At 43.3% G+C, this 23,219-nt stretch overlaps 1 protein-coding gene and 1 long non-coding RNA gene across 4 annotated transcripts; one reads left to right on the top strand and one right to left on the bottom strand.

Moving 5' to 3' along the window:
* The first annotated feature begins 156 nt into the window (after positions 1-156).
* LOC109285475 (uncharacterized) lies at positions 157-17,484 on the top strand. 2 transcript variants are annotated; one of them, XR_002093230.2, is made up of 6 exons: positions 157-921; positions 4,979-5,079; positions 6,823-6,843; positions 9,357-9,389; positions 15,723-15,813; positions 16,984-17,484. It is a non-coding gene; the product is annotated as an uncharacterized LOC109285475 (long non-coding RNA). The 2 variants fall into 2 exon arrangements; XR_002093229.2 differs by lacking the exons at positions 6,823-6,843; positions 9,357-9,389; positions 15,723-15,813; positions 16,984-17,484 and adding an exon at positions 5,957-6,500 and having other exon boundaries at positions 173-921.
* On the bottom strand, positions 12,711-23,183 carry LOC102569339 (zinc finger protein 501-like). 2 transcript variants are annotated; one of them, XM_006272358.4, is made up of 3 exons: positions 23,013-23,183; positions 16,332-16,457; positions 12,711-15,626 (listed from the first exon to the last, which is right to left on the bottom strand). In XM_006272358.4, the coding sequence occupies exons 2-3, from the start codon at positions 16,363-16,365 to the stop codon at positions 14,593-14,595; spliced, it is 1,068 nt and encodes a 355-aa protein (XP_006272420.1). In that variant the 5' UTR covers positions 16,366-16,457; positions 23,013-23,183; the 3' UTR covers positions 12,711-14,592. The 2 variants fall into 2 exon arrangements, with proteins under 2 accessions (XP_006272420.1, XP_006272421.1); XM_006272359.4 differs by having other exon boundaries at positions 12,711-15,623.
* Between the last annotated feature and the right edge of the window lie 36 nt (positions 23,184-23,219).

Raw genomic sequence — 23,219 nt, 5'->3', positions numbered from 1 at the left:
CCAATGAGAGCGGGGGGGCGGGGCCTGGCGCGTGTGGCCGCTGATATTACACTAAATTCACGCCCGCTTTCAAAACTGAAGCGAGGTGATGGTCGGGGTCGGAAGCTGTCTGTAGCGCTGGGAGTGGGGGGGGCAGGGGTGAGTTATAGCCACCCTAAAATTGTCGGAACCCCCCCATACAGCCCACCGCCGCCGTCCACCCCAGCCCCGCCCGAGCGCAGCCCCGGCCCAGCGCCCCCTGTGGGAAGAGGCCAGCACCGCTCCTGGCCCTGAGCCCGCAGCATGCAGCGCACCCCGCCTCGTGCACGAATCCGGGGACACACGACACGCCCCGCCCCGCCCTGCCCCGCCCCCCCAGCCCAGCCCTGGCTCCACCCCGCGCCCCTTCACTGTTCTTGTGCTGCTCCTCTGCCCTGAAGGGGAGTGTGACGCCGCTGGGCTAGACAAGGGCTGGCTCGCTGGGATAGGGATGATTCCCCCTCAAGCAGGGCTGGACTAGACCTTTGGACATCCTTCCAGCCCTACTTTGATATGATTCTGTGATTATCACAAATGATCAACAAATCTATATTATTTTAATTTATACCAGTACTGGTAATTTCTGAAAAAAAAAATTGTTTTAATATAGGACCAGGAACAACTTCAAGCTTGTCACAGTTGAAATTAATTTGGACCCTAATTTTCACTGATTTTTTTTTTTTTAATGAAATTTTACAAGAAGGAAGTACGTTTTACCACCTGAGACCCTGCTCCTGCCTTTGTTTGAGGTAATTTGCATTATCACAGAGCCCGGAGATACTTTGCCACATGAGAAATTCCTGCCCAGAAGAGCAGCCCATCATTTTATTCTGTGAAATATGGAATATCATAACCAGAAGGAAATATAACTCTACGTCCTGCTAGCCACCAAACACCTTCGAGGTAAACAGACTAGTCCAACTTTTTTCTGGCCCTAAGCTGCATAAAATGAACTGTTCCAGACAGGGGTGTAGGTTGTAGCCGTGCTGGTCTAAGGACATAAGCAGACAAGGTTCCTTGGGTGAATCTGATATCTTTTATTAGACCAACCCAAATAGTTGGAAAATAATTATTAAGCAAGCTTTCGGGTTCAAAAACCCTTCGTGAGGCTAAGGAAGTTTCAGCAGTTGGTGTGTGTTCCAAACAGGAGATTTTACCACACCTTCAACTCTCCTATGAAATATGAACTTTCATTTCTACCTCGGAGAACTTTTACAGTCTTTTCTCCTATGCCTGAAGAAGGGTCCCTGTGCCTGAAAGCTTGCAAATGAAACTTTTTTTTGCAAAAATCTAATTGGTCTAATAAAAGATGTCACCTCTACCACTAGTTCAGATCCCTTTGGACCTTAACATATCTCCTTTACTCTTACTTCCACTTTCTATAAATGCTGCAAGATCAAAGCACATTTCTCAGTTTGGAATTAAAAGAGAATTCTTTAAAAACTTTAAGGAAAGACTACAATCACACTCCTGGCCCCTTTTACACTTGGAATTATCCATGCAACTTAATAGACTGAAAAGCGATGCGTGTTAAATGATTATCTTGACAAAAGGTATGCTTTGGACTTCCCAGCTACAGCTTAAAAATTGTAGACCTGTTCAAAAGGATCAGTCAGGTAGGTGGATTCGTCTGCCACAGGTATTTAAAACAACGTTTTTCATATCTGCAGTAGAAACCATTTTTTTTTGGACAGATTAAATATTTCTGTGATAATTTGTTTAACTCTTTGTGTGAACGCAGCATTCAATATGTATTCGAAAAGGTTTGCACTTGAAATGTATTTCAGATTGACTTCCAAGTAATGTAACACCAGACTGTTTGATAATGTTGAAGTATTACGTATTTATTTCGCTGTTGTGCTTAATTAAAAATGCATTGGACCTGATCTTACTCTCAGTGCGTTCTAAGAGTTATTTTTAACTAAAATAACTTCATACTTTTAGAATTCAGGCAGGAAGAGACTGCTCCAGGCCCAGATGCCATTAGCATAGCTTTTTTGATTTTTGTTACTAACAAGCTTTTTCCTTGAAAGTTTAAAAGAAAAAAAAATCCAGAATCAATCAAAACAGAAAATGGTATCTTTTACTTGCTAGAAATTCAATGGGAATTAAACATTCGCTTAAATATTTGCTGAATAAGAGGAGTAGACACAAATCTTGAAAGGCTGGACCCATAATATTGGACTCTTCATGGGGTAATTGTCTTGCATTTTCTAATCCACAATGTCTACAAAATTTTGGGAGAATATCCAGTAGGGATGTGTGGTAGTCACAAGTTTAGGGGGAAAATGATGACATAAATGCAAGAGAGAGGCCAAGCTGCAAATTGTAAACCAGTTCATTTTTGCTATTTGATGTTTCACAAGAAAAATCTCTGAGAATTGAAAAAAATAATATTTTTTCATGAGAAATTTTCAACAAAATGATTTATTTCATTTGAAGTTTTTTTGAAGTTTTTTCAGTAATGCAACCTAGAACATTTTTTTTTTTTATTAGCCATCACAAATTAAATGATACCAACAGTTTTTTTTAAATTGCCATCTTTCTCTCTTCTCTCCACCCCGCTTCCTTTTCCATGTGGATAGAGGAAAACCAAAGAATATATATGGACTCATTCTAATACAAACTTTTTATTCATTTCATAGATTCATAGATGTTAGGGTCGGAAGGGACCTCAATAGATCATCGAGTCCGACCCCCTGCATAAGCAGGAAAGAGTGCTGGGTCTAGATGACCCCAGCTAGATGCTCATCTAACCTCCTCTTGAAGACCCCCAGGGTAGGGGAGCCCGTTCCAGACCTTGGCCACTCGAACTGTGAAGAAGTTCTTCCTAATGTCCAATCTAAATCTGCTCTCTGCTAGCTTGTGGCCATTATTTCTTGTAACCCCCGGGGGCGCCTTGGTGAATAAATACTCACCAATTCCCTTCTGTGCCCCCATGATGAACTTAAAGGCAGCCACAAGGTCGCCTCTCAACCTTCTCTTGCGGAGGCTGAAAAGGTCCAGTTTCTCTAGTCTCTCCTCGTAGGGCTTGGTCTGCAGGCCCTTGACCATACAAGTTGCCCTTCTCTGGACCCTCTCCAGGTTATCCGCATCCTTCTTGAAGTGTGGCACCCAGAATTGCACGCAGTACTCCAACTGCGGTCTGACCAGCGCCCTATAGAGGGGAAGTATCACCTCCCTGGACCTATTCGTCATGCATCTGCTGATGCACGATAAAGTGCCATTGGCTTTTCTGATGGCTTCGTCACACTGCCGGCTCATGTTCATCTTGGAGTCCACTAGGACTCCAAGATCCCTTTCCACCTCTGTGCCACCCAGCAGGTCATTCCCTAGGCTGTAGGTGTGCTGGACATTTTTCCTCCCTAGGTGCAGCACTTTGCATTTAAAATAACATTTTTTATTATTATTCTATGGCAAAATAGGGGGGAAAGAGGCATAGAAGGGGTATCTTCGGTAGCAGTGAAGAAGTTTTCAATTAAATTAAATTTTAAAACTTTGCTCTTCTCAGATTCCCCAAAGGGTGTGCCATGGCACAGTAGCGTGCTGTAAGAGCAGCAGAAGTGCTATGCAAAAAATTAGAGATATACCAATACATCGGTCCCATAGAAGATCAGCACCAATATAAGGAAAATTGATGGTATCAGCAGTCAGGTTTTTTTGGCTGATGTAACCGATAATGCCACCAATAAATGCCCCATGCATGCGCACAGCCACAGCGCAGCACACAGGCGGCCAGGAGCAAAGCCCAGCAGTGTGGAGAGCAGCCGGGTCCAGCTGGTAAGTCTGTTGTGAGGGCTTTCCCAAGCAGGGGGTGCTAAGCCAGGCTGCGCTTGGGGCGGGTGGCAGCAGCACCAGGAGGGGGCTATGGTGAATTTTGGGGTGGCTGCAGCCCCCCCCGTAGCCCTGCTTCCAATGCTGCTGCTGCCTACCCCAATAGTAGCTTGACCCAACCTCCACCGGGAAGAGCCTGGCACGGCCCCAGACTGCAGCAGCAGCCTGCCCTTGCCCCACGTGCAGTTCCAGGGGCACATGCCCCACATATCCTCCCGGGATGCATGCAGCAACAGGAGCTGCCCCCCGCCCTCCCCCCCTCCTTCTGATGAACCTCTTGCAGTTCCATCCTGTGCTCTGACCCAGTTGTGCAGCACCTGCCCCAGCCCCACTCCCTCCCTCGTCGTGGCTGCCTTGATCTGCCACCCCCATGCCCCTTTCCTTTCCCCTAACCTCTTCCCCCACAACAGACTTACCAGCCAGACACTGCTTTCCAAGCTTCCCAGCTGCATATCAGCAATCAGATCAGTATTGGCCAATATGGCTTGTTAAAAATCAGCCATTGGTATTGGCCCAAAAATTCTCTATTGGTGCACCCCTATAAAAAATGATTCCTTCCTTCCTTCCTTGTATTGTAAACATTTTTTTGTTTGCACATTTTAATACATGATATAATATTTTCAAGTCAGAATTTGTAAGGCTATTCACAATACACAACATTGATAATCTGCCATATGTCAGTATGCAGAACATTTGAAGCAAAGGCATGAGGTGCAGCTTATACATGCCTATGCAGGTGCTTTGGTGAGAGAGGGAAGTGGTGGCAGTGTCTTGATCAGAAGGAGGGGTGTCTGTTGTAAGACGGCATGAAAATCTGGTGCAGTCACTGCAGTCATTGTTAAAGTATGATTAGTTTTTGAGTTGAACTGTGAACAAGCTCATATATCACACTGATATTTTTGTTTGAAAAATGTACTCTTTTATACTTTCCTAAATTAAGAATTAATTCATACTTATAATAACTGTGTGTGTTGCTCATATTGATATTTATTTGATCTTTGCATTTTATTTTGAAACACCCCCACACCTTCTCAGGTATTAGAGTGAAGTATGCCAAAATTTGGGAAACGCTGGTATTTTATTGTCCAGGTTGATTTTTACTTTCTTTTTCCATTCTTTCCTCCAGTGAAGATGAAGATTTCCTCATTCCACTGCAGATCCAGTTCCAGCTTTCCTCTTCCTGTTTTTATCATTTTTTCCTTAATTATATTCACAAGATAAAATCTGGTAAGAATCCCCATGCTGCTTTTTCATTCTACTAGCAAATAGCCTGTCAAGAATGACAGTGGGGAGGGGCAGTGGGGATGGAGCCGACCCTTTTCTCCTCTGCCTTGCTTTGGGTCAGACCCCGCTCCCCTTCACCCCCCTGCTTCGGGTCTGCCCCTGCCCCGTCCATTCCCCCTGATTCGGGTGTGAACCACCCCCCCCACCCCCACTTTGGGTCCGACCCCATCCCCATGCCCGCTTCGGGCCTGACCCAGCTCCCCCCCTCCCCACCAGGTTCGGGTATGACCCTGCTCCTCACCTTCCCCACTCTTTGGGTCTGACCCAGCTCCTCCCCCCCCCCCCTTCAGGTCCGATCCTGCTGCCTGCTCCGCCTTTCGGGCCTGACGCTGCTGCTCCACTTTGGGTCCTCCCCCACCCCTCCATTCACGTCTGACCCCACTCACCACCCACCCCCCGATTTGGGTCTGACCCTGCTGCCCCCTCCCCTGCAGTTTAGATCCAACTCCACTCCCTCCGCTTTGGGTCTGACCCCACTCACCCCTTCCCCGTCGCTTTGGATCCAACACTGCTTCCCCCCTCTCAACCCTGTTTGGGTCCAACCCTGCCCCCCCTCCCCTCCGGTTCAGGTCTGACCCCCCTCTACCCCCCACTTCGGGTTCAACACTGCTCCTCTTCCCTTCAGGTCTGGCCCCACCCCCTTCTCCCCGCTCCCCTGCTGCTTCGGGCTCGACCCTGCTCCCCCACTTCAGGTCCAACCGCACCCCACTGCTCCTTCCCCCACCACTACAACGGAAGGGCTCCTGCCTTTCCTCGGGTAGCCCCACCACTTTTAAAGTGCTTGTGCCAATTTATTTATTTATTTGTTGCCACTATGAAGGTGCGATGGAGGGAGCCACTGCACCGGAGGCTGTTGGAGGAGTCAGGGCCGATGGAGGGGCTCCCGCCTTTCCTCAGCTGACCTCACTGCTTTTAAAGTACTCTACCCAATTTATTGTTTGCGACCTGTGGAGATGGGGCGGAGGGAGCCACCACACCGAAGGCTGCAGAAGGAGGCAGTCCCGGCAGAGGAGCTCCAGTTTTAGCTCAGCCGGCCATGCTACCACCTGCTTGACCCGCTCAGCCAATCAGCGCATGCACAGTTGGGCAAAAGCCTTACGGAGGGGCTCCAATTTTAACTCCTCTGGCCCCACCCCTGCCCACGCTCTGTGCGCAGCCAATTGGTGCATGCGCAGTTGGGCAAAAGTGTTACGGACAGACAGATTAAGTCTTTTATTATATTAGAATAATGGATAATCCTATGTTATGTCAGGTTTCAATTAATAAATAATTTATGAAAAACAGAAAACCGAACAATGTATTTTTAAATTGTTTAATCTATTTGTGTATATTATCATGGAATAAAAGTAATGGTTGATGACAAACATGTTTTCCCTTTATGTGGAAAAAAATCAGTTTTTCTTCAACAATATAAAATTTTAAAAAATCAATCAAAACACAAAAACAAATATATTGGTTAAAATATTTTGGTTTTGGAGTTTGCAGTTTTTCTCACCTAGACACTAATAATTCCGGATATTTGATGTTCTACTGTACTTAATCCTGCTTCAGTACAGGTGGTTGGCCTAAGTAACCTCTTGAGGTCCCTTCAAACCCTCCATTTCTATGATTTCATGAAGTCAGACATGGCTCCAAGGGAAAGGAGTTCCATAATAATAATTTAAATTTCTTTCTGTTTATTTTTAGGAGAATGCGATACAGAAATTCGTAAGCCTCCTATTTCTATTTTTTTAACAACTGCAATAATTGTGCAAAGATGTGGATTTGATATTCTGTATGGGAAGAGGTGGGGAGTGATTCTTTTTATAGTTTAAGACATGCCGTTTGCTGAACTTCATATCAGGTGACAATGGAAATGTATAAACCACACACACGCCCTTCCACCTGTTGAGTGAGCAACACTCAACCTCTTCCTTCGTAGTGACTATGTAATGGAACACAGAAACTCAGTGTAGGAAAGGAACCCAAACATCACATTTTCATTTGTTTGGGAAAAGCAAGACCACTGATGGAGACTGTCTCTAAAACACACTAGGCTGCACTGGCTGTCCTGCATACCATCATGCCTCTGACACCAGAATCTTAGAAATGTGCCTGCATCAGTTTTGAGTGCTACAGAGGGCTTTGTACTAGTCCTCCACACAACAATCAAATTTCTTCCATAACACTGGCAGTGACTAAAAGATGGGGGGGGTTTGAATTGCCTAAGGAATCATGAGCCCTTGTGCTTCTCATTCACTTTAACATATTAGAAAAGTCCACTATTATTTCCAGTTAACTATGGGTAACTGGAAAGAGAAATTCCTTTATCAATCATTGATAATTTTAATGTTTAGGTAAACAAGCAGCAGAACTCATAGTTTCATAGTAGCTAGGGTCAGGAGGGACCTGAACAGATCATCTAGCCTGACCCCCTGCCACAGGCAGGAATGAATGCTGGGTTCACAAGACCCCAGACAGGTGATCATCCAACCTCCTCTTGAATTTGCCCAAGGTAGGGGCGAGGACCACCTCCCTGGGAACTTGGTTCCAGATTTTGGTCACCCTAAGTGTAAAATATTGCCTCCTGATCTCTAATCTAAATCTATTCTCCATCAACTTATTACCATTGTTCCTTGTCACCCCAGATGGTGCTGGGGAGAAAAGGGCTCTGCCTATTTGCTGTTGATCCCCCCTGATGAGTTTGTAGGCAGCCACCAGGTCCCCCCTCAGCCTCCTCTTGCTGAGGCTGAACAGGTTCAGGTCCCTCAGTCTCTCCTCGTAGGGCCTGTCCTGCTGCCCTCTCACCAAGCGGGTGGCCCTAACTCTTTAAGTCTCATTCTTCTTTTTCCTGTATAACATCCTAGTACAAAGTTGTATCCTTCTATGTATACTTTTTTATCACTTAATAGAGCTGTCTCATCCATGGTGTGAGTTATCGTGGACTACAACTCAGCAGGAGAAACCTTGTACAGACCAGGAATCTGGAAATCTTCCTGAGAATATAATGATTATGAATAGCCACAGCAGCTAAATTTATTTTTTAGTCCTGTCTGAAAGGCTAAGGTTATTAAGGGATATGACATAGAAGCATATTATCTTTTGACTAGGTAAGGAAGACATATGGCAGATAGGGTTATGTTTTGGTGATCAAAATACGAAATGATTCAATAACTTGTTTTCCCCTCTACTTGTATATTTTAAAAATCACCTCTGATTCGCTGAATTCAGTGAAACGTTTGTCACTGATTTCGGTAAAAACAGGCATGGCTGAGGGTACAGCTATTTGTAGCCTTAGTATCTATGTTCTATCTATCTTTGTTCATTTACTGAGAACTCCAGTAAGGCCTTTCCTCCAACTGGTTTCTAAGGTCTCTGTTGTGTGTGTTCCTATTTGCCACGTGCTCTGTGCACAGGTCCACACAAAGGCTTCTTCTGAATACTTTGTGCAGGCTTTCTTCTTTTAGGATGCAGTATGTAAAAGAAATCTGAAATTCCCCTGCATCCTTATTTGTGATTCTTCGATGTTTTGGCAATCAATATGCCAGAGCAGAGCCACAGAGTTTGTGGAGCAAATTTGGGATCCATGTTCAAAATGTTCTAAATTGCTGACTTTGAGGTTTAGCAACTTAGAACTGCCAAATACACGGAAATCATAAAAATGAAATACCTAAATAGGGGATATGGTAGAGATAATCGTGGAAGCTTGGTGTAATTTAACCATGCATTCCCTGAAATACAGCTCCTTCGACCCTTGCAAGTGAGCTGCTTATAAAAACTTCAGAATTTTAAAACATTTTAGAAGCAGAGCTGAAGGGAAAGCCCTGAAAAATAAATCTCTCAATTTCATAAAAATACATAATTGATGGGCCTCCATATCCATGGCTTAGATGGTTCATTGATCACTTTAGACCTGAATGTGAATAAGAGAAGGATTTAAATATCTTTTTGTTTGACTGTTCATTTCAGTAACATAGCTTCAATGCATCAGCTAAGAAATTGTGACTATAGTAGCGTAATAATAATCCAGAGCCTGCAGTGGGCATTTTTATAGGAGAAATATGGCTATTTATTGTATAGCCACTGAGACAGAAATACTAACATAATCTGTAAAAAAACAGAATCTTTCTGATAAACTTGTAAGTGATTTTTATACTCTCATCTTTTCCCAGTATATTGCTGTATGAAAAATTTAATCTATTTAGAGAATATATTTCTCACTGTCGTATTGTTAATTTCAGGGTGGAGAAGTTTGGCAGTGCCTATAGAAAAAGGTAATTAATATCAATATTTTATCAGCACAAATCCCATCTCTTGTGTTAAAATATTGTTCATGGAGATGCATGGGTCTGGGCTTGACAGCATGGGGCAGACCTCTCCAATCTTCTGCATTTATTGGGCAGTCAGGTTTTGTGTTCAAATCTCACTAGACCACGGTGTGCAAGATATTATTACATATGCATCCCCTCTCTCTTCTCCCTGTACGTGCTCTGTCCCCTACAGAGTTTTGTGGGAGCAGTTTCCACTGCCTATATAGACCCAAGACTTGCTGTGTTTCAGTCCACTGATCACCCCCTGCTGCTGTTGCTTATGTGTGTACCTGCCTGTGGTTCACGTCTCACTCCCTGTTAGAGGGCCTGAGGCCTGTAGAAGAGGAGCAAACACAATTTTGTATCTAATTCCAAGATTCCATGGGAGCAAGGAAATGCCAGGATTAAGAAACAGAGAAAAATAAGTGTATTTATTAGGGCATAACACATACAGTGCATTGAGGCCTTGAGAGAGGAATTAACAGGCTGTGAACACAGGGTACGTAAAAGAGGAGTAGTTTAGTGTGGAAGGGAAGAAGCTGAATAGGTGATTAGTTCTGTTTCACTGTGTTGGCTGCAGTTAAAGCAGGAGGTGAGTCATTGAAAAACATCCTTCACTTGCTTGTGCAGTAACTCCTAAGCAGCCAGCCATGGGCCTTGGTCCAGGAGGTCCAGCCATAAACCAGCAGTGCAAGGTTCTTTTCTCTGTCTCTGTGGCTCCCAATTCTGCTATAAAGGCACAAGCAGTCTAATGCCTTCTTCTTTGTTTTGCTGTTCTTCTCTCACTTTTTCTGCCTCATTGATTTAACCCCTATCCTCACTCTCCCTATGATTTCACCTTTTTGTCTCTCCATCCACCTCTCTCCAGGAGCTGTCTTTCTTCTACTATTTGGCATCCACTTGGCTCACTTAGGAAATCTTGGTCTCTTCTTTCCAGTAGAATAGAGGTGTAAAGGGAGGATCTTATTTTCTTACCCTATTAGGACTGCTGTCTCTATGTGGACATTGGAGGGACTAGTGATGCATCTCTTTCCTATGGCCCAGTAGTTAATTTAATGATCATCTCCTCAATTGCTCCAGTCTCAGAAAAGGTCAAGAGGGCACTGACCTCTGAAAGGAGCAATCCTAGCTCCATTACACTGAGTGAGGGATCTCCTCTTACCACAGAACTGATCATGTTCCTTTCTTCCTCTTCCCATCCACATCCACTTTCTCTGTCAGGTCAACACTATCTTCTGTACAGCCATCATATCTTTCCATCCACCAGATACACCATCCACCCACAGACATACCTGCCATTTTGCATCATTCTTTCCATTAGATCTCTTTATATTATGATCTTCTCTGTACTGGGGATGAATTTGGGTTAATACATACACGTTTTTATTTGGCCAAGTGAATCATGGATGTGTCATGCGCTGAAAAGGATGATCTGGACAAAGCAGGTGGCCATGTTTCCATCTGATAAGAACCATATCAGAGTTAAGCTGCGGAACACATGTTCCAAGTGAAATAACACCCAGCCTAAAGGGAGGTGGGATGTAGTAAGATTGAAGATGTACAGGGACACTGCAGAAGGATGTACGGAGATTGATTACACACTGAACAAAGGAACAGCTTCCTTAATAATCTGCTGGGGCTCCCCTACGACATCATGGTCTGAAGCTACCTCCTTGAGGGCAGGTGGGTACCAGAGGGGAACATTTCAGAGTCCCTTTTACCAGAGAGTAAAGGTATGGATGTGCATATATTTGGAGCCATTTCACATTAGGAACATTTCAAAGGAAAGATCCTGGTATGTTTTATGTGTGGACAAGCCAGGAATTATACAAATGTAGCAAAACTGCTCCAAATTTAACAGTTTCATCCAGCCTTATTCTGTCCACATATAATAATTAGAATGTAACTGCTCTTTTGAAACATCTCCTTTTTGAAACAGCTGAAAATGTATGTGTGTCCATAACAGTGGATCTCAACCTTGTTAGACTCAAGGCCACCCTCAAGGCCAAATAATGGAGCAATTTTTCTGTTGAAAAGAACTCAGAAAGCTCACAACAGTTCAGAGTGATTTTGATTTGAAATCTCTGGCAGCAACCAGACGAACGCAGACCCAGCTGTGGGTGCCACACATCACACATGCAAGTTTTCCTCATGCTGCTACATTGCAGCACGGGGCTTTTTTTGACCCCAGGAGATCCCAGTGTCAAAAAAACCCATGATGAAAACTGGGGTGGTGCACATGGTGGCAGCATGTCCCTAGCAATGCCCACTGCCCTGTGAAGTACTCAATGGCTACTGCCCAGAGGAAATGTCTGGTGGAATGAAGTGATTTGGGAACAGAAATAAGCCTCATTGATACATGACATCCCCATCAAACTTGTCCTTTAGGATCACGATTGGAAGGCAGGAAAAAGATCTCTTACCTTCAGGGAGGTCAGAGGTTGATAGGTGGAAACTTGCGGATAAAGGGAAGAGAAAAGGAGACATTCAAATCAGGGTTTGGTAAATACCAGTATCAGTTGCAGTGTCATTCCTTGCACAGTTCATCCATTTAATGTATGCAGTCATTAAAAGTGCAGCCATTTCAGTGCCTTTAAAAAAGTACTTTCTGCAATTGTTTCCTTTTTTCAATTGTCCAGTAATTCAATAATTAATCTAAATGCTTTAATATACCTAATTATTTTTGGAAGTTAATTTTTGTATTTTTTATAAAATTCAAGTTATTTCGTGTGTGTGTGTGTGTGTGTGCTGGAGGGTGGAAAGTTGTTTTGATACTTTTGGTGTTTTGGTACTTTTTTGGAGGGTGAAGTTAGGGTCAGGTAAGTTGATTTGCTAATCAGGTTACTTCTAGGGAACAGTCTGCATGTTCATAGGGTAGGACTGTTTATGAGATGATGTGCTGCTTCTGAACTCTCACAGTGGGACTGATGATAGCAGGTAGTAGTAGATAGTAAGCTCTGTTGTCAGATAACCCTGACTAATTGTCAGCTTGTCCTTTCTGTCATCTAAATACCCAAAGCTCAAATGCTGGGCAATCAGGAATATGTAAAGTTAAGTTTCCTCCTACTTTCTCTTAAAGAAAATGCTATAACAAGAACTGTTTAGGTCATGCCTGTTCTATGCCATTGTTTTGTAAGAACCGAGTATGAAACTCTTTGTATAACTTCATAACTACATCTAAAAACTGATTAAATAACATTTTGCACATTAAACCTCTCTCCTTTCTTAAGGCAATCAAGCCTATTTATAACCATCCTTGTGGGTTCATGAGACGACAATAGCTGGTGAATGAGATAGACAAAATCTTTTATTAACAGTTATGGAGAACAGCTTCAAACTGGAACCTTCAGCTTTTCTGTTCCCCTGGGTTCATTTCACCATTCCCACAATCACAACACAATCCATTATAAGAGACTGACTCTAAATTCTGATCTTTCACTTACATAGCACCACATCTCCCCTCTTAAAGGAAACATTAACCTTTCATATGTATCACATTGCACAATCCATATTCTCTATATATCAGTAGATAGATGTTAACAGCAATCATTCTAGAGCGAGTCTTTATGCGTTCATGAGATGCCAATAGCTGTTGAAGCAGAAAGAAACCAAAGTTTTATTAACAGTCATGGAGAGGTACTTTAATTTGGAACCTTCAGCTTCATCTCACTGGGAGGGTTCATCTCAATTCCCATCATCACAACACTATCCATTAGTAGAGAGGTAGTTATCCATGTTAGTCTGAAGTCAGGCAAGAGGCAGGACAGGGTGTTACCTTAGACAGTAACTCATTCAGAGAGGCATAAGATTCCATAGGCAATAGCCTACTTTGTCAGATGCCATGAATGGCCAACACTATACATTATAAAGGACTGAAATCAATGACTCTTGAGCAGGGATTGCTGAATACACTGGGATATGTAACATGGGAAACATAGGGTGAACAAAGAAAAGAGAAGTGGTGCTGGTGGTGGGGTGGCAAGCAGTTGGATGCAAAGCAGCTGGTGGTGGCAGTGGTGGGGGTGATAGCAAGCAGCCAGATGCGAAACAGGCAGTGGCACAGAGTCGCTGCGGCTGCTCCACGGGGCCCCAGAAAGTATGGGGCCCGGGGCAGTCGCCTTGATTCACAGGCCGGTTGAAATTATGCCGTGGGCTGGATCTGGAGGTTCCCCACCCCTACGGTAAGGGATGAGAGACTGGAATGCCTAAGAGGCAAGAGACAGACACTGAATGCATGAGAGTCATGTGAGGGACCGAAGGGAAGCAAGGGGGTGCAGATCCCTATAAAAACCCAGGCCAAGCTGAGGCCTGTGGGACCATCCTCACCACCTAAGAAGACCTGCAGATCCCCAGAAATAACTTATGAATACCTGACTGCAAAGAGACACTCTGCCCTTTGGATTATGCAATGCTTTTTGTTGTCTTTTTGGCTTATTATGTTGCATTTTAAGTTAGCCTAAATTGTGCATTGTCACTATATCTTATTTGGCTGTGTCTTAGCTTAGGTGAAGTGTTTCTGTTGTTGGTCCTTGCCATGTGATTGAAGTTGCAAATTGCTGTGCTCAATAAATGTTCTCTTCAGAGAATGGACTATTTTTGTTCAAGCATTTATGAATTCAGTGCTACTACCAATATTAAGTCTGGTAACAAGGGGTGCAAACAGATGTTACATTTCTCACAGGAGAAAGCCTTTTGTCCTGGGATCCTACAGACATACACATCCATTATCCTGCTTTACATACCTATTAAGGATGCAAGATAAAAGGTGCCAACATATCTGCTGGGACAGTGTGGTGTATGTCTGTATCTAGATCATGGGTCATTCAAGCCAACTGCCATCCATTCCAGGGACCAGCCTGTCACAAGGGCAGCAATGCAGCCTGGAAGGGCGATGTGTGTAAATGGCCATGCCACTTGTGTTTATATCACTTGTTTAGATCAGGGTTAAACCCCTGGACAATCAAGACTGCCTGAAATGAGATGTCTGCTTACAATCTAACTATGGCCATTCATTGTCCAGACAGAATTTCTCTCCTGCACAAAGCTTCTGCTGTCCAAGATATATAAGTTCCACTAGAAGGGTTTACCATGCTGAAGTGGTCTCTCCCCTACATAGATTTGCTGATGTCTTACACAACATAAGCCCCAATTGAATCTTCTGCTGCACTCAGGTTTCGTCTCCTGTGTGGAGCCTTTGGTGCTTAATGAGATGTGAACTCCGACTGAAGCTTTTCCCACAGTCAAGGCATTTATAAGGTCTCTCCCCCGTGTGGGTTCGCTGGTGGGTAATCAGGTTGGAGTTGACACTGAACCTCTTCCCACAGTCCAGACATTTATAGGGTTTCTCTCCCGTGTGGGTTCTCTGGTGCACGATAAGGTGTGAGCTCCTATTAAAGGTTTTCCCACAGTCAGGGCATTTATAGGGTTTCTCCCCTAAGTGGATTTTCTGATGGGTCAGGAGCTGGGAGTTCTGAATGAAGCTTTTTCCACAGTCGGTACATTTATGGGGCCTCTCCCCCACATGGAGCCTCTGGTGTCTAATAAGATGTGACCGCTGAAAAAACCTTTTCCCACAGTCAGTGCATTTGTAGGGTCTGTCCCCAACATGGAGCTTCTGATGCCTAAGGAGGTGTGAACTCTGAATGAAGCTCTTCCCACACTCCAGGCATTCATAGGGTCTCTCCCCTGTGTGGAGTCTCTGATGTGAAATAAGATCTGAACTCTGAATGAAGCTTTTTCCGCACTCCAGGCATTTATAGGGCCTCTCTCCCGTGTGGGTTCTCTGGTGTGTCATGAGGTTGGAGCTCAGATTGAAGCTTTTCCCACACTCAAGGCATTGGTAGGGTTTCTCCCCGGTGTGTGTTCTCTTGTGCCTGATAAGGTATGAGTTCCGACTGAAGCTCTGCCCACACTCAGTGCATGTGTTTTTTCTCTCTCCCGTGTGGCTTTTCTGCTTGGCTCTGGTTTCTTTGAGGTCATTACAGCCTCTCCCCAAATCAACAGATTCACCCACTTCCTTCCCTGTGTGGCTTGCCACCTGCCTCTTTAGCCTACTTTGATTTCCACTGGGGGTTCCCTGTACACAGCTTGGGGAAAGATTCCTTTCGGATATTCCCAACAACACCTTTTCTAGTTCCAGTTGCTTTGGGCCTTCAGGTTGTGGATCCTCCTCTTCTTTCTTACATACCAATCCATCACCTGCTGAGAAAGAAAGAGAGAAGCCAGGTGTGAGGGGGGCACTCTGGGGAGCTTGCTGACGGAGACAGCTCTCATGCTAATTTTCTGCCTATTTCTAAGCTTCCACAGGCTGAAGTCTTCCTCACAGATGGAGCTGGTCCCAGGAATGGAGGAGAATGGAGATTGTATGTGCAAGTGAGAACTTAGAGAGGTAAATGCAACACATTTGCCCCTTTTGCAAGTTGGGGCATAGGAATGAACTCCCATCTCTATATGTGCCTTATTTCCCTAACCCAGGGCTGTCCAGCTTTGATGTGGCCAGAGGCAGCCCCACCCCAGGCATCCCTCCCACCATCTGGGCAGTGCCAGTGCCATGTAGACTGCACCGGTAATATGTGGCCTCTCCTGCCCCCCACTGTGTGGACAGCACAGGTAGTGTGGGGAGCCTTGGTCCCTGCCCCACCAGACAGCAGTAGGACAGGTGGCTGCTGGGGCCCATGGGCCACATGTTAACCGCTCATGGGACATAAGAGACCTGCAGGCTACAAGGTAGGCAACTCAGCCCTAACCCGTGGAATAGGGAGTGGAGTTTAAAGCGTCTCTTATGAACTGGAGGACTGATCCTTTCCTTCTGAAAGGCAGGTGACTGGGAACAACCTGAGCAGAGGTCAAATTGGGCATAACCCAGAGTTTCTAATAACTAATGGAAAAAAGAAAACGATTTCTTACCCAGAAAGGTCACAGTCTCATAATTCTCCTGCATGATGTCCTGGTAATAGGTCTTCTGACCAGGGTCCTAAAGAGTCCTCTGCTCTTTGTGGAAATACACATCTGCTTCCTCAAACATCACTGGCCCTGAAACAAAAAGCATTCCAGATTCAATAACTACAGCCTAGTGAAATTCTCATCAGATATATGGCAGGAAGGCCAAAAGAAACAAAAGCTTCAAAAGGGATACAGTGGATGTTGGACAGACCAGGGAAGAGGCCAGGGTCCTTTACCTTTCTAAAACATGCACTGGCCAGAGGTTGACACTGGAGGGAGAGACCCTGAGCACTTCCAGGTATTAGAATCTCAACACACTTCCTATTCCTAAAAGCTAGACACAAGAGGACAAGGCACATCCCCTGTGCTTCATGATGAGTGCCTCCTTCATATTTTATGGAGTCTCTGGCTAGCAGGTTCAGCAGGTAATTCTGTCCACCTGGTAGGTTCTCCAGCTCTGCACAAGGGGGTTGTTTATTGTCCTAAAAATTTCCAATATTACTATGGGCTTGCTTAAAAAAAACCCCAAAAAATCATTCCCCAAATTGGACATACCATGTCAGGTTTATCGCATGTTTTCACTCTGCCTTCTTTCCCTCTACCTTTTATCACATAGGGCAGAAAGGACACCATCCCACGGCACACCCCTGTTCACCCCACATTCCTTCCCTGTATATGCTCTAGATTCTGCAAATCGGAGGAAACACAGCATGGATACAGCTCTTCCTTCTTGAAACCAGCCCACTGTGACATTTTAATCCTCCCAGTGTCTGTGCTAAACATGAAGAAAGGGAATATGGTAATGATCCACTCCGCATAGTTCACCTGGTACTGCCCATCGCAGGTGAGGGAGGAGTTGAACATACAAGACAGGATGTTGTTTAAAGTGGTTTGAGAACTATTCTCCACAGACTAAATGGTTGATATCCTCAAATGGATGTACTCTCTAAATGGTGGGAGCTAGTGACATGCTTGAGAAGAGTTTCACTCTACTCTTTAGGGCAGAAGCCATTGTTGGCTTGTATTTGTATAAAGCTGGTCATCACGGGGTCCTGCCTTTGGAATTCCTAAGTGCTATTGCAAGACAAATACTAAATAAGAATGAAATTACACCACATCTATGTCTGTCTAAGTTTCCCCCCTTGGAGGAAAAGGTTAAATTCTCCACGTTCCAGTTTTTCCTCCTTCACATTTCAGGATCTGTTTATTTGAGGCATTTGTAATTTAGGAAATGTGGCTTTCCAAGTTGTCTCTTATATAACAAGAGAATGTGAAGACCTGTGTCTTTCCATTTGCTATGAACCTAACTACATCCCTTCTTCAGTCAAGCCATGCAGATGGTTTCTGTCACTGAAAAATGCATGCCTTAGAAATAAAAATGTGGAAGCCATTCTTTCCCAGGGACCAATCATGGAAAGTCCATTCTCCCCTTCCCTTTCTTTTTTGAATTAGCCGCACAGGCTCCCTTCTATCTATGTGAATGGTAAACACAGGGAAATGACAGATTTTTATTCATGTATCAAATGAAGATAGAAAATCCCCTCCAATTTTGGTTTCCTGCCAACTTTAAAACTACAAAAATGTCTGATTTTTGGAGAAAAGCAGCTGCCCTGAGTCTTTACTCAGGATGAAAGGAGCAGGGCAGTAACTTAGTGGTTCTCTCACCCTCAGTGGCTTGCTTACAGACTTGCCATCCCTTGCAGACTTGCCATCTCTTGCGATTTTATTTCAAATCTCACAACGTGTGATGGTATTTTCAAGTGTCCCATGATCTCAATTCCCAGATAAAAACTAATGAATTTGCCCTTATTGAAAATGGCTGATCTTTACCATAATTATTAATGGGACCAGAGTCACAGGCTGCTGTCAGTCAAGCTCACTGCAAATCCTGTATTTACAATAAAAGTAACTATGAGCTCCCATTCTTCTCTGCGAGCCTGAAACCAGGCTGCTTGTGATGAAGGGTAGTTAAGAACATGGGGGAATATAGGGAGGTGGCAAACCAGAAGGGAGCTAAAGAGGAGCAGGAGGTTGTAGTGCGAAGAGTGGAGAAAAGATGTGACAAAGGATCTCCTAGTCCCTGCTCCCAGTTAGTGGAGGACACCATAAAGGAGGAGGTGGCTAGGCACAGAGCAGACTGGAAAAAGTAACCCTACCACCGTCCAGGGCCAAATTTAGCACCCCGTGGAGCTGCTCCCTACAGCCCCCAGCAGAAGCTGGGCAGGAGCTTCTGACAAAAAAAAAGAAGTTAGTTATTATAATAGGGGGGGAAAATCAAATATATGAACTTTTTACATATTCAATAGAGATAAACAGAAAATGGCTAAGTTTGAGGAGACATGATACCAGTTTAGAAAGGAAGAAAGATGTGTTTTAATATTATGATGATATGTTTTTTATATGACTAGAAAAAAGTTTGGGAAGTCTGAAGAGATGAGTTAAGAGCAGGTTATGAAAGAGAAGTAAAATCTGAAGGTTTAAATATAAAGGATAGATCATTTGGACCTCATCTTCCAAATATTTATGACAGTGCCATCAAAAAGGAGGAGAAAACATGCTTAAATACATGAGAGATTTATTTCAAGACTTGAGAACTGATGCAAAAGTTGAGAGAACTGAATGCCAATATCCCTGAATAAGAGAGTAGAGAATGAAATCCAAGCAGGTTTCCTATCAATATTCGAGTATTAGATCAGGGCTGGATTAATGCATAGGCAAAGGAGGCACATGTCTAGGGCCCTAAGCGAAGAAAGGGCTCAGTTGGGCTTATTTGACACATTTTAATTATTGAGTGAAAAAAGTAATATACGTATACAGTATTAAGTAGGGGCCCACAAGTTTGTTTGCCTGTGCTAACTAAAGGGTTAATCCAGCCCTATATTAGATTGAGAATGGAAAATTAGATATCAACACTCATTTATTAGAGACAAAAAGAACAGTCCGAGGGTATTATGTAGTCATTTTCAACAATGGGAGAGAAAGGGTGAGGGGTAGCTGTTGCAAAATTATACTTTGCCTCATTCTCCAATTAGCATTGACAGAGGGAAATGTAAGTCACTAATTAATAAAGAGGTAGAAAGTGCTGTTTCTTCCCCACAAAAACCGCCTTTCTTCTTCAAGGGCAGCAGGGAGTCGTGGGCAAAATCATGGTGACAGGGGACAGATCTGGCAATTGGGAGGGGGCAGTAATGGAGAAGAGGCAGCTGGCTGTGGGGGGCGGGCAGCAACAACGAGAATGGGCTACAACAGAGCTGGTCAATCTTGGGCAGGGGCATGTTATTTCCCTTCCCTGCCCATTAAAAGACAGCTATCACCTGTCTATACCCCAGAAGCAGCCCTAATTTAAGGCTTAGGAAAGTGATTTCCATAAAAATATTTTGGTAGGGGTTCTTGGGAGCTTTTGGCATCAAAGTAGTGGTAGGAGTAGATAGGGTTAGAGCAGAAGGACTATTATAAAAGATGGAGGATTTTAGTCACCCCTAACTCTGTTTTTGGAAGCAAGGAGCCAGTCAGGCACAGAACAGCCCTTGATTTAACACCTGCGTCTTTATCTGGGTAGAATAAAAATAAAAAACATTGGGAAATGATTGAATAACCTTATTACCCTCTTGGAGACACTATCCCCCTAAATAGGGGAGACTTCTTAAATGGGGAGGGACCATTCAGATTTCAGGTGTCCGAGCAGTGTCCAATCCCCAACTCGCCTTATCTTCATCTGAGGTCACTTATTCCTTGATTTGGGGACATTAAGGCCAGAAGGCATCATTCAGTTGTCCATATTTCCTGTATGACACCACCCAGAAAATGTCACTCAGTTAAGATAGAGTAGAGCCTCAGAAACAAATCCAGGAGAGGTGCAGCTGCAACCCTTCCCCTTGATTTCGCTCTTCCCAAGCTTTAAAACCAACTTCCTGGGAAGGGCAGCAGCATTTCTATTCAGGCAATACTGAGAGAGTCAATTGACTTTCTGGCTCATTATAATCTACCAATTCCTGGTGTTAATGACTCTTTAGCCTTTTCCATGGTCTTGCTGTTCCACTAAAGCTATCCTTTCTTCTCCAATTTACAGTGTTAACCACTCCTGGTAATATCTCTCTCCTATTTCACAGCTCTGAAGACCATTTTTAGCTCTAGCTAAAAACTGTAATTCAGGTGCAGTAATATTTACTCAGGTGTAGAAATGACCAGGGATCCTGGCATTTTCTGATTTAAAAAAAATCCCCAATTTTTGGTTAAAAAAAGTAACACCAAATCCACATTTTCTTGTGATTTAAATGAAACACCACTAATATATATATATATATATATATATATATATATATATAGTGATATTTCATTTTAATCATGGAAAAATGTGGTTTTGGGGTTACTTTTTTTACCAAAAATTGGAGATTTTTTTTAAGTTAGAGAAAACCAGGATCCCTGGAAATGACTGACATCAAGCACTGGAGGCACTGGCAAGACACGCAAGAAGACAATATTTTGTTTTATGAATCTGAAGAAGAGATGTCCATTTAACTATAATGAATACAGAACTAATGACACATTATGTTTTTACTATTTCAACTATATTTGCCTAGTTTATTTTTTTTAACTTAATATATAACCTAGCAAATTAATGCACGTTACAATAGTTACATATTTGTTTTTGCTATGATCATATATGGAGTAATATAGTGCTGGGCCCCTCACATATTAGTGAAGCTTCTAGTCTCTCTAACTGGAGAAAAATGTGTTCTGTGCTATATGTGAGGATGCACCACACCATCTGCATGCTCCTTTTCAAAATCCTAGGTCCACCCAAGTACAGCCAAATATTTTTTTTTCCTAGGGACGAATCAACCTCACTTAAAAATGAGTGCTTTATTATTAATTAGAATTTTCCACATTTTAACTTTAAAATATTTATTTTTGCTACACCTTTCTACCCTGGACACCTCCTTGTACCTGTTATTTACTTTCTGTAATCATAACAATGTTTCTCAATATAATGTATAAGTAAAATTGAGGAAATTTTACGGCAGAGTTTTGGTGATGCTGTAGCTATTATAGTCTAGGAAAGACGTGAGGGGCAAGGATTTTTGTGAGTCATAACATCAATTGGACTAACTGTATAATATCCAAGAACTAGAAAGGAAAAATCAAAGAATTCTGAGATTTTATATTAGTGGTTGATAACTCCAAAAAAAAAAAAATTGAGGAAGATGTATATAACTTGGCTAATTGACCTAGAGGAAATCAACTGGGCTGGGGTGGAATTTTATATGAAATGGATTATTTAGAAGCAAGTATAATAAATAGCAATGCAGGCATTAAACTCTATAAGTAGTGAGACATTAATAAGGCTGAAAGAATCCTTCCCTATTTTGTTACAAAATTCCATCTGTACACTAGACACTTACATAGACAAAGATCCCAGTCAAAGGGAATTCATAACCGTAATCCTCAGGGAAAAAAAAATCTACCTTAAAAGCATGTAATTATGACTGCAGGATTTGCAACCTCAGATGTGCAATGCCAGAGTCAAGGCCCTGAACTAACATGACCTAATAAATAGTAAAGTAATGAACTAATAAACTAACAACATGCACTAATTAATAATAATAATAATAAATAACAATAATAAATAATGAAGTAGTAAATAAGTAATAAGTAATACATTTAAATAAAAGTAATAAGTAATAAATAATAAATGACCCAGAGGGACAGCCTTCTATCTCCAGCTCCCTCTGTGTAAAAATGAAGTTTATTTCCTACCTATGGGGACTTCTTACCATCTTGTACCATCTACACTTTTCCCAGAGCCCGACGAAGGGACTTTGATCCTGAAAGCTTGCAGAAAAGGACAATTTTCTTGCCATTTTCCAGTTGGTCTAATAAAAGGTATCATTTTGGAACCAAAAGTTCTAGTTTTTTGTAAATAATAAATAATACAATACATTTAAATACAAATAATAAGTATTTAAACTTATTACTTATTAATTCAAGTAAATACATTGAATACATTTAAATAAAGTAATAATAAAAACTAATAAGCAATACACTAATACTTAATACTACTAAATAAGTAATAAAACTGATACCACTTAATAACTAAGTAGCAAGTAATAAGTAATACATTTAAATAAAAGTAATACATATTTAAACATTACTTATTCATTAAAGTAAAAACATGTAATAAATACATTTAATACATTTAAATAAAGTAATAAGTAAGGAATGAGTAATAAAACTAATAACATGAAGTAATAAACTAGTAACATGACCCAGTGAAGGCCATGTTGGCTGTGCAGTATCTAGTGGGAGGGTCAGAGCCTGCACCCGGTGAGCTGTACGCGCCGGTAGACCCGGGTGCTGCTGGGGATGGGGGGCGGCCGGGTGCTTTCCAGCGCTGCTGGGGTGCTCTCGGGAATGAAAGCCAGGGGATCCCACAGCCTGTCTGGGGGACGGGAGGAGGCGGACTGAGATTTTTCCAATGAGCCATAGAAATGCCCCATCCAGACCCCAGCGCCGTCCCTCCAGCAGCCCCTGGGCTGCAACCCATGGCTGTTACTGCGGCTCCGCTTCCTCCCGCAGACGCGGCCGTGACTGCGGCGCCGCTGCTCCGGGATGCGGCAAGATGCTGCTGCCATGCCTGGCGCTTACCTGGGCTCCGCTGCAGGGCGCTGACGTCCAGCCAGAGAGGTGGCCGCCCCCCGGCTCTGCACAGAGGCAGAGGCAGATGCAGCGAAGGTCAGTCCCTGCAAAGCCCCCGCTGGGGAAAGCAGCAGCTGCTCCGGCTGTTCCCAGCTCACGAGAGAGGCGGTAGGCGCCTCTGACCCAGGAAGATAAACAGAGTTAACGCAGCCTCTA

Source organism: Alligator mississippiensis, chromosome 11 (assembly GCF_030867095.1).
Source record: "Alligator mississippiensis isolate rAllMis1 chromosome 11, rAllMis1, whole genome shotgun sequence".
NCBI lineage: Eukaryota > Metazoa > Chordata > Crocodylia > Alligatoridae > Alligator > Alligator mississippiensis.
This window is presented reverse-complemented; position numbering and strand designations above follow the sequence as displayed.

Excerpts from the sequence above, each read along its gene's own strand:
- LOC102569339 (XM_006272358.4), bottom strand. The coding sequence starts at position 16,365 with ATGCAGGAGAATTATGAGACTGTGACCTTTCTGG. Across the intron at positions 15,627-16,331 it reads TGAGACTGTGACCTTTCTGG|CAGGTGATGGATTGGTATGT; the intron begins GTAAGAAATCGT and ends TTTCTTTCTCAG.